The 11,689-nt window shown below is 37.2% G+C and overlaps 2 protein-coding genes across 2 annotated transcripts; one reads left to right on the plus strand and one right to left on the minus strand.

Moving 5' to 3' along the window:
- The first annotated feature begins 1,464 nt into the window (after positions 1-1,464).
- Positions 1,465-3,421, plus strand: LOC116166121 (60S ribosomal protein L17). Its single transcript, XM_031480960.1, has 3 exons — positions 1,465-1,587; positions 1,708-1,796; positions 2,895-3,421. The coding sequence occupies exons 2-3, from the start codon at positions 1,716-1,718 to the stop codon at positions 3,375-3,377; spliced, it is 564 nt and encodes a 187-aa protein (XP_031336820.1). The 5' UTR covers positions 1,465-1,587; positions 1,708-1,715; the 3' UTR covers positions 3,378-3,421.
- A 4,938-nt stretch (positions 3,422-8,359) lies between these two features.
- On the minus strand, positions 8,360-9,869 carry LOC116166222 (transcriptional regulator CRZ1-like). Its single transcript, XM_031481087.1, has one exon. The coding sequence runs from the start codon at positions 9,573-9,575 to the stop codon at positions 8,502-8,504; it is 1,074 nt and encodes a 357-aa protein (XP_031336947.1). The 5' UTR covers positions 9,576-9,869; the 3' UTR covers positions 8,360-8,501.
- Positions 9,870-11,689: the final 1,820 nt, after the last annotated feature.

The following is an 11,689-nucleotide window of genomic DNA, read 5'->3' on the forward strand; positions in this document are numbered from 1 at the left end:
GTACCTCGTCACAAAACCTGCACGTAGGCCCTCTTACAAGCCCAATCTTGTGCAGGTGATAGTTGACCATCCAGTGTCCCGTGAGCTGTACACAGGTGATCTTCCTAGTCTGTGTTTTAGAAACTAGAAACCCAGATTTGCCAAAGGGGTCTGGACTGTGAGTCTGGTTGCTTGTTGCCACAGAGCTAATTGACAACACAGGGAGCAATTCCTAGGGTAGGCTCTGACCCGACGCAGACCCTATATTATTCCTATGAAAATGGAATTGCGATAAAAAATAATTCATTTGAAATTATGTACTTACTTACAAGCCCAATTCTTTAGTGTATTAGCGAATTCCATTCGCAATTAATATATAATTGAAGCACTTAATCCGTTGAGCTTATTTCATTTATGATTATCCAGATAAAAAATTGAATTCGCAGTTCCAACAGAATTAAAGCCCTTTGTTTAATATTAACATTTTATTTCTTTTGTTGCGTTTTTATTTTGTGCGTTTATTTAATAGGATTAATTAGGTATGACATTAAAAAAAATTAAATATCAAGCAATTAAAAAATAGCAACAAAAACCTAATAAATTTGTTACCCAGTCACAATTTTGGTTCATGGAGGAATGGTGTCCCGGAATTCAACGTGGTCATTGTGGTAACCCTATGCTAGACTGATAAGTGTATGAACACTAGTGCCAGTACTGCTTTTAGCGTACATTGCTGTTACTACCTCTAAGATCATTTCTTGCCATTATAGCTAGCCTGCTTGATACAAGGGGGAATACCACTGGATTCTGGATTTTGGGCAGATGGATGGAATACAGGCGAGGAGACGGAGACTGTAAATTAAACAAACACCTATAGAGTATGAGCTTCATATTCTATATGTGTTTGTTTAATTTATAGTGGCCAGAAGGTTTGCCTGGGAGCAAGCGCAGGTTTTTCTTTGATAACCCTGTAGAAAAGCGCGCAAGATGGTCGTGCGACTGCGCCCCCCCTTGATACCATTACAAGTCCCAACGGCACTGAGAAGACGTGGACACCCCCCTGCTTTATACAATTTTTGGGAAAGCATAAATTAGTTTTAGTACCCCAGAGCTCCCATATTTCTTGATTCCTCATAAGTATTTGTTTGTACATTAAATGATCAATGAGATAAGTAAGCACCATTATACTTATACCTTATACCAAAGAGTAACTAATAACTTTGCTTATACCGTTGTTTATTCATTTTTAAATAAACAAATTGGAAGACATTAGGTTTTAGGTCGTATTGAAATAAAAGTAGGTATAATGTTATTTGTTTTCCTTAATTTTTACAGTGTAGATAATAAGAAACAAAGGGGTACTAAATTAAGAGAGTTTTACCAAAATATTTGTTTAAACAAAGCCCAAAATAAGCAATGTATTACCAGCGCCATCTAGTGGAAAAAACGCGAAATCATATTTAAGATTATAACCATTTGTTTTCAGGTTGGCACTGCATGTTTCCCAACCTTGCTGTCAGTCGCTTTCTTTTGGAAACGTGGTGTAGCTGAGGGTTGCACGTAGTTTTATTTATATTATACGATATCCGATTTTATTTTTATTAATCGGTAAGTTTTTTTAGTAAAAAACGCGAAATTGTTATAATTCCGTGTATATGTGACCAATTGTGCGCTATATTTATGCTGTCTCAAATTATTTTCCGCGATTAATTGTTGTTGTATTTTAAGGTTAGAAGATGGGACGTTACGCTAGAGAACCAGAAGTGGCTGCAAAAACATGCAAGGCGAGAGGATCAAATCTTCGTGTACACTTTAAGGTAGGTGTATTATAAGACTACTGTCGGACCGAGTTATTGTAAAATATTTTGGTTTAAAAAGAAGTGAGCGTTGGTCGAAATTGTGCTGTATTTAGCCGAATGCCTCTATTATTATCGGCTAGACATAAGTCACAACCTTTCGCCTTTGTTCAACGTAAGAAGACTTATTGGCACGTTGTCAATGGGCTGAAATTCATAAGATATACAATGTATTGATGCAAGTCGAACCAATACAGGAAGTATAAGCTTTCATCCCAAGTTTTGGCAAAAGGATTTGGGGATTGAAGCCAACTCTACTGTTACTGCTACTTGTTAATGCATTTCATATTAAACCTTGTAATTGCGCGTCTGTTAACTATGAGTGATTTGGGATATCGACAAATTCGGTTTTAATAATGAGGGTGCCTACTCTGGTAGCTCCTTTAATTAGTTGATTATCTTCTAATATCGATATAACTACCCCTTAAACTAGAAGAATTTTGATTAAATTAAGGCCACATAGCACCTCAAATTTTGCACGATTTTAATTATTGATAAACTGGGTACAATCATTATGTACTGGTGGCATTGTCTGTGTACCATGTCACAATAATTAAAATGTGAAAGTACAAGCCAATAAGAGCGCCTTTTTTCACCCCCATTCTGGAGTAGGAATTTTTGGGAAATTTTTACAAAAGTACTCCTTATAAAGCCAGTTCATGTCCCCTTTTCATGTGTTATGGTAGTGAGAAATTTTAAATTCCAAAAACTAGTACAGTTTATTCTCATTAAAGAAACCCAGATACCAAATTTCAGCAAGTCAGAATTTTTTTGCATCCCCCATTTAGGGGTAGGAAGTCCTTGGCTTATTAACGAGCTCCTAAGCGTGTTCATGATTGTGAACTCTCTGTGTACATGATAACTCGCGAACGGTTTCAAATTTTCCAATCCTGTTCTCAGTAATAGGTAGACAATGGTCAAGGGACTAACCGATTAAATTTTGGACTTTCTGTCTGTCCGTCTGAGTACATGATAACCGTAGAAGGCCGTTTAATGTCTTATTTCATAGATATTTTTAAAATATGGCAAAACTTTGACTAAAAAACTTCTGTGTTTCAGAATACCTGTGAAACTGCAAACGCGATTCGAAAGATGCCATTGAAGCGCGCCTTTACGTACTTGAAAAACGTTATCGGCCACAAGGAGTGCGTTCCGTTCAGACGATTCAATGGAGGAGTTGGACGTTGCGCGCAAGCGAAACAGTGGGGCACCACCCAAGGGCGCTGGCCAAAGAAATCGGCAGAGTTCCTATTACAGATGCTTAAAAATGCCGAAAGCAACGCGGATTACAGCGGTCTGGACGTCGATAGATTAGTTATCGAGCATATTCAAGTAAATCGCGCCGCCTGTTTAAGAAGACGCACATATCGCGCGCACGGCAGAATCAACCCCTACATGTCCTCACCTTGTCACATCGAAATGTGGCTAACGGAAGCGGAAAGCTCTCCCGAAGCAGGCAAAGGCAAAAAGAAGAAGGGCGGGAAAGAAGGTGCAGATAAATCGGCCAAGCGAACGAAAGTAACGGGTGCAGTTACACATTAAATATATATTTTTTTTGTCAAATAAAGCATTATTGTCAAATTGTTTATTTAAAAAAATTTGTTCGAGTTTTGGTGTGAATATTTTTATGACTTATTTTGTGGTGTATGGAATTCGAAACCAGACATTTTCTTGTGGCTCCAATTTGCTCAAATAGAATTTCACAAACTACCCAATACATTCATCGATTTTTATTTATGGGGCACTTATTTGCAATTTTTAAAATTCTCTTTTAAGATATGTAGCGTTATGAAGAGAGCTACACAAGAATGTAGGAATTTCCAAATTGCACTTGAAATTTCGAGTTCAATGCCCAAACTAACTGTTTTGATTTTTGAGTATGTTGGGATCTGTACCAGTATGTATACCCACGTTTGAAGCTTTGAATAACTTGCTAGAAGCGTGACATCACTTCCTAAACTACGCAATTTTACGACTTGTTCAAAGAGACCTTTTAAAGTAGATTAAATTTTAGTCGAAACTAGCGGACCTCTGTATCTCAGGGGATGCGCACCGCCCCCATTGAAGGCTTTTAAGGAACGAAGTGCTTTCAATTCAATTGCATTTGCATATGAATTGGACCCGATTTATTTATAAGGTGCATAATGACATTTTTATAATTTTGGATTATTTTACTTTGCGAACTTCCAACCATGTTTAAATAGATACTTATCACAAATGAATGGGAGTTCAAGTACAATTACTACTTGCTCACTAAAGTCTTAATTGAAAGAAATTTTATTAAAAAAATACACACTGCCAATATTAATTAAAAGACTGAATGATCAACTTAATCAAAGCATAGTTCTCAGTACAACGTTTCGTAACAAACTTGGTATCCATTAATGAGAATGGAGGCCCAATTTTAAACCTTTTTTGAAAATACATAGAACTAATTACTAACATTGAAGACTTAATTACACAGACCTTTTAGAGTCATATCATTGAATAATAAATTATTTATTCAATGGTCATATCATAAAAAGTTTTTTATGTTCTATATATACAAATTGGCATAAAAACATGCCCGCTTTTCAGTCATCGAGTATGATGAGTTGCCTATACATCAGGCTACACATCCTCAACACCCACCATATCGCATTTTTATAGTATATATTCAAATTTTGAAGCCTTTCAGCATACGTAGGGGCATTTCATTATATTTTAAATGATTCAAACAAGTAAAATAGCGGTTTTATAATACGAAAAGCATTCAATTTTTCCGCGCGTAAACACATAGGAACTGTTGGGTACATGAAAAGATAATAAAATAATAAAAGTACACAGCAACCAATTAAACGCCAAAGTTTATGTGTTTTGTAATTTTGTTTACGTGTACCGCCTAAATGTAGCAAAATTATATGCTATTTGTTTATTACGGTGGGTCCTGCCATTGTTTTAAACAATGGTCCTGCCTAAAATTTAAAAAATATATCGTGCTGACATCTAATGTTAGTTTGATGAATCGAATTATATCGGAAGTCGTATTACGTGCAGTTTTCTATTAAAGTGTGGCGAGATCTGAATTTTTGGCAACTTGCCTTCAGTCCACTATATTCACAACAGATGTCAGAACGATGCATTTTATGAAATTTGGTGCTTACCGTAATTATTACTTTCATAGAGTAAATAATATATACTCTATGTTACTTTACATTTAGGCAGTACAAGTTAATTCAATGGTACAAGATAAAAAACCACATAAACTTCAGCATTTATAATTGGTTGCTGTGGACTTAATTAACGTTTCATCATTGCCTTTCATTTACAAGTGTAACGATTGATTTGTTTACGCGCGGAAAGAATGAATACATTGATATTGTCATGTTATAGAATCGTATTTTCATCATTTTAAATTTAATGAAAATGCCGTACGTAGGGTTAATGGCTTCAAAATTATAATATATACTTTAAAAATGTATAAAAATGCGATATGGTGCGCGTTTGAAATGTGTAGCCTGATGGTAGGCAACTCGTCATACTCGATGTCTGAAAAACCGGCCATGTTTTTTGTAATGTTGTATATATAGAACAAAAATCTGAAGTCCGAGGACCAGGAGAACATAAACCCCAGAAGCATTAATTGTCATACTTTTACTCCCTAAAACAAGACTTGTTAATTTGAGTTAATTGAGACCTACAGACCACATTCTATAAGAAAAATTTTTTTCCGGGTCGATCTGAGACAATTTTTTTTTCGGGGCTCAAAAAAGGCAGTGTATAAAAAGGCAGTGTATAACCTTCCTTTTTTACCAAAAATCGACTACACCAAAATTTCTCGGGAAAACACTTTTTCTTATTAATTTTGGGTGCGTAGAATCCAAATCAATTCGTACTTTTTCGATCAGACTTCTCAATCAAAAGTTATAGACTAGAAACCAATTTCGAAAAAAATTCAAAGGGCTGTAACTTTTGAACTAGTAGCCCAATCTTGGAACTGTTTGAAATTATGGATTCTACAGGCCACATTCTATAAGAAAATTTTTTTTTTCCGGGTCGATCTGAGACAATTTTTTTTTCGGGGCTCAAAAAAAGGCAGTGTATAACCTTCCTTTTTTACCAAAAATCGACTACACCAAAATTTCTCGGGAAAACACTTTTCTTATTAATTTTGGTGCGTAGAATCCAAAACAATTCGTACTTTTTCGATCAGACTTCTCAATCAAAAGTTATAGACTAGAAACCAATTTCGAAAAAAATTCAAAGGGCTGTAACTTTTGAACTAGTAGCCCAATCTTGGAACTGTTTGAAATTATGGATTCTACAGGCCACATTCTATAAGAAAATTTTTTTCCGGGTCGATCTGAGACAATTTTTTTTTGAGGGCCTCAAAAAAAGGCAGTGTATAACCTTCCTTTTTTACCAAAAATCGACTGCACCAAAATTTCTCGGGAAAACACTTTTTCTTATTACTTTTGGTGCGTAGAATCCAAAACAATTCGTACTTTTTCGATCAGACTTCTCAATCAAAAGTTATAGACTAGAAACTAGGGAATGCAATACCGGGATTGCGGGATCCCGAAATACAGGGATCCCGCAGCATTTTTGCGAGATTAATCCCGCACATAAATGGAGCGGGATCCCGCGGGATTTGCGGGACTGAGGAATTTGTCGACCAAGGGGACGACTCTGTTTACTTTGTTAATGAAACTGATAACGGCGAATTATTTTTTAAATAATTGTTAAACTTTTTTCGTTAAAAATGTACTATGATTTTTGAGGCACTTTAGAAGACTTTTTGTGCTTTACAGGTAAGGTTTTTTTGAGTTCTAAGTTAGGCCGAAGGTACTTTTTTGTTAAATATTGTGATAATTAGCGATTTATTTTAATACAGAAGTTAACCGCACAGAATTGCTTATTTGCCAATTTATTTAAAGTTTTGCGAGATCCCGCAAATACCGGGATCCCGCGGGATTAACATCTAACAATCCCGCAAATACCGGGATTGAGATTTTGCTGCGGGATTGCATTCCATAGGTGGCAGTTTAGGACTGTCGCTTACGTAAAAAAAGAAAAAAAGGGAAAGTGTTACAATCTGCTAAGTAGTTGGACACAGTAGTGATGCCCCCAAGGTTTGGTTGCTATCATCACTTCTGTGGAACTTCACTGTAAACAGCATCCTGTCGCCTCAATTACAGTGACTACGCGCCTGGGAAGTGCGGACGATATATCCACATTAATAACCGGATGCAATCAGCTCTTATAGTAACCGAAGAATGGTGTAGGGAACACTCCTTGTCCATCAATCCGACACAAACGGCGCTAGTTCTCTTCACAAGAAAAATAAAGTTAGAGGGCCTTCGAACTCCCCTGCTATTTCAAGAGCATCTCCAATTTTCAGAGTTGGAATCAGACTTGACAAAAAACTGAATTGGAGGAAACATATGTACCTACCCAGCTCAAAGGCGAAAAAGCAAATGTTGGGCTTTCTGGCCGCGCAATTGGGCGACTCGAAGGCTGTCTTAAGATGTGTTATGCTTTGAAGCAATTGTTTGATGGTCTACACTCTCTACATCTAATCATGTGCAAAGACTTGCATGCCTTGTTTGCACGTACAACTCCCACCAGAGTTGGACTGGGTCATTGGGTCACTGGGTCAACTGGGTCACCTGGGTCACTAAATTAAACTGGGTCACTGGGTCGCTGGGTCACGTCATACTCTTTTCAGTTAGACCCAGTTTGACCCAGTGACCCAAATTGACCCAGTTTGACCCAGTGACCCAACTTGACCCAGTTTGACCCAGTGACCCAGTTTGACCCAGCGACGCAATTTCACCCGGGGACCCAATTCGACCCAGTCACCTAGTTTGATTGAATAACGCAGTTAAGTCAGTGCCCTCGGTTCAAGTGTACAGATTATGCAATAAATGAAATGCTGGTTTGTTGAAAATAATACTCGATTGCTTGACAACTGCCATTTCTGTGATGTTTGCTTTAATACTGCCGTAAAAAACTTTCCATGTCCCGAATTGTATTAGAATAATGTTATTTCTTTGCTTCAGGGCTTACCAGTTTGCTTACAGGTGTTCATTCACATTTAATTTTTTTCTACTAGTTAGCTTAATCCAAATAAATCTTTTCTCTAAATACTTTCATTGACTACTTGACTACAAACTATAAACAAATGCATTTGATTTTTTTAGGTATTATTAGTGCTCTTGAATGAAATTGGGCTACGTGCTTGTTGCCGAATATTATTGAGGAAGTTTTTTTTAAAATTAAAAGTTACTTGAAATTGCTTTGGATGATACCTAACAATAATTTAATTACTGTGCTACCGGGTCAGGACGGGTCACTGAGTAAAGCTGGGTCAAGATGGGTCACTGGGTCAAGCTGGGTCACCGGGTCAAGCTGGGTCACCGGGTCACCGGGTCAAGCTGGGCCACTGGGTCAAACTGGGTCAAGCTGGGTCACCGGGTCAAACTGGGTCAAGCTGGCATAATTGCAAAAATTGTTTTGGAAAGAGCCCCAAACTAGCTGTCTTGGTAACGCACTTTATTTAATCTAATACATTTTGACGAGCTAAATAATTAATGTGAAACGAAATAAATACACTAAATGCAATAATATGATAAGTATGATGACGGCACTGCTGTAATTTAGCAAAATGTTTATAAATACTGGGCCTTAAACTCCTTGTACACGTCTTCTAATACTGTAGCTTCCGTACTGGGCCATTTTTTTCTTGTGCACCTTTCTGTGTTTAGCCAAATGATCCGAACGAGCAAACGCCTTTTCGCAAAGTTCGCACTTGTAGGGCTTAACGCCCGAGTGCGATCGAGTATGCCTGGCCAGTTCGTCCGACCTCGAAAATCTCCAATTGCAATTTTGCCAATTGCAAGCAAACGGTTTTTCGCCGGAGTGCCTTCGCAGGTGAGCCTTCAGGTGGGAAGATTTAGCGTAGATTTTGTCGCAAGTTTGTATCGGGCACGGGAAATACTTATCGTCGTCCGCCTTCTTTTGCGTGTAGTCGTGATTCAGTAGAGCGTCAGGTTTTTTGCTGCTAAAACGGACTTTATCACCACCTCTGTGCTTGTTATCTTTTGGATTGTAAGAACTTTCGTAGAGCAGCGCTCTTCGTCTTCTATTTTTTTCCTCGGTTATGTAAGGAAACATGTTTATTATCTGGACCGGGTCTGCAGGTGCCGGTGTACCAATATTGATTTCCACATTTTCCGACATTTCGTTGAAGAAGTTGAAGTCGAAGGTTTCGTAAAAGAAATCCTCAATTCGTTGACTAAATTTTTTACTACCTGTATCCCCGTCAGTAATGTTAATGTCCAACACATTGTCGGCGTCTTCTTTATCTAAGGTGTCATTATCGAAGTACAGAAGGTCTAAATCAACCCCTAAAACTGAGAATGTCTCTTCTGGTTTCGATAGATCCTCCGAGAGAATGACCTGTTGCGAGTTTTTTTCTGTTAGCATTGTAAATTCGTACTCTAAATCGTTTAAATCTAGATTTAATACCGTGCTGGCTTGAGGTGGTTCATTGCACAAACTTTCACTTTCTGAACTTTCTATTAAGTTGTTACCACCGCAATCTCCTAAGTTTTGCACTGAATCGCTTTTGCCGAAGAACAAGAACTCGTCCAATTCCTTGGCTTGGAGCTCACTATTTGATTGATTTAAGGTGCAACAGAAGCCGTTGGTATCCAAGGTGTGTTCGTAATGAAATTCAGAATGTTCGACCGGCGGCATTTTTTAAACGCGAACTGCATCCAGACGTCATACGCGCAACTGGTAATTTGAACACTACTTTATGTTATATACTCACGAACAAATCACTAATCACTGTCGGAAATTTACATATTCGTAAATTGAAACGCTTTATCTGATCTGTTCTGGGTATAATTATTATTATAAATATTAACGTTACAGTCAAGTGTCGAAAGTGTATCTGGACGATATTTATATAGAATGCTCTTGGGACTATAATTTCGTCAATTCAATTATATGTTAGTGCTGGTGTCAACTGCTGCCTAGCACAAAACTTAATCTTGTATATGTTTCATCCCTCGAGACTATTTAGGAATATTTTTTCAAACATTATCTGCAGTAGTAAATATTTTTTGATTAGAGGACGTACGGACATAACACTTGTAGCATTTCGAAAATGTACCTAATTTGTAACAAGCTTGGGTTTTCCGACCTGCATTAAAAGTTGAACGAGAGGTTTTCACTACTGGATTCAATTTGTATGAGTAGTGGTCATGTGCTCGACTAGGTTTATATGAACTTTTTAGAACTACTGAATTACTGATATTGTCAGGAAATAACGATAAATTACGACAATGTGGAGATATTTGCCAGTACAGACTTTATTCACAACTCAGATAATTAAGTGTCTGATTAGTAATTCAATACATTCATTAACGAATCACATTTTCTAATGCGCTTTAATATAACATTTTTCTGCTTCATTCACATCTACGACGCGTGATTCAATTGCGTGTAGTAGAGATTCTGCATAAATATTTGACGTTATTTATTTGGAGCTAGTCTGTTACGTATTCCTGAAATATACAAATAGTCTCTTTTAGATATCTTGGGAAATTTATTTATCTTACGCAATCGTTCACATAAATTATTAAGAAGTAGTTTTTATTTAAATAATCAATACTAAAAATAGATTCCAATTTTAGAAAATTGCTTCAATTTTTACTAGCAAAAAATCAAGCTAATGGGATAATCGTGTATTGACAAATGCGAGGATGTTGTGCATTCCTTTCCGCCGAATCAGTGATAAGACAAATTATTTATATCCACCATACAAGTAATGCAATGCGTAAACTTCTAATGAAACTATAACTATTGCATTTTTAATTTAAAGTGACGCACTTTCCAATGCACACAATTGGAGGCCCATAGTAAGGGTCTGTTGGCTTTAAAAACTGAGTAGCCAAACTATAATCGCGTTGACTCTAAGAGGGAAAAAATGGTCAAAATACGAAAATTGATTAAAGCCGAATCAGTCACTGTGGCGTGACCTCACTGCACTAATGCAGACTGATATTTGCGCACAATGACCTCAAACGCAATTGTCTATCGCATAATTTAGACTAATTTGCTGAACAAATAATGGATATTTAAACTTGATCCCATACGTAATCAACAATTACCTATAGCCAAAGGTCCTATGTATTGTTGAGTAATTGGAAATGTGGCGAGACAATACAAACTCTTGACTCTGTTAAAATATACCCTCAATATACCTCATTCTATGAAAACTCGTTTTTGTTATATCCCTGTCGTTTTCTGAAAATCCAGTTCCGAAAAATCACGGTCACGAAAACACCGGAAAGATTTGGATCTAATAAACCCCTAAAGCGGATCTAAAAAAGCGACAGAGCAACTCGGTGTGACCCTACGTTGGATTTGACCCATTTTTATTAAGCTTAATTGTTACATGTGGCATATACTTACGTCAACTGTGCCCTCGGAGTCATTGGATTTGACCCATTTTCAATAGGGTTATTACTTGTGGCATATAGGTCAACTGGGCGAAGTTTGAACCGAATCGGTCCAAGCGTTCGACAGTTATCGTGTTCACGGACGGACAGACGGACACCATCGACTCCCCTATAAAGCTTGCATCGCTTTGCTCTGCTGCTTAATAAACTGAACAACGAGCGACAAGGTCACTACTGGTTGACGAGTATTGACCAAAATTGATCAGTTAGTCCCTTGAGCATTGTTTACCTATTACTGAAAACAGAATTGGAAAATTTGAAACCGAGATATTTTGCGTGCAGTTCAACTACAGAAACGATGCACTGAAATCAAATCTCAAAGCGATTATAGTAGTGACCGAA

Source organism: Photinus pyralis, unplaced genomic scaffold (assembly GCF_008802855.1).
Source record: "Photinus pyralis isolate 1611_PpyrPB1 unplaced genomic scaffold, Ppyr1.3 Ppyr1.4_LG3a, whole genome shotgun sequence".
Taxonomy (NCBI): Eukaryota; Metazoa; Arthropoda; class Insecta; order Coleoptera; family Lampyridae; genus Photinus; species Photinus pyralis.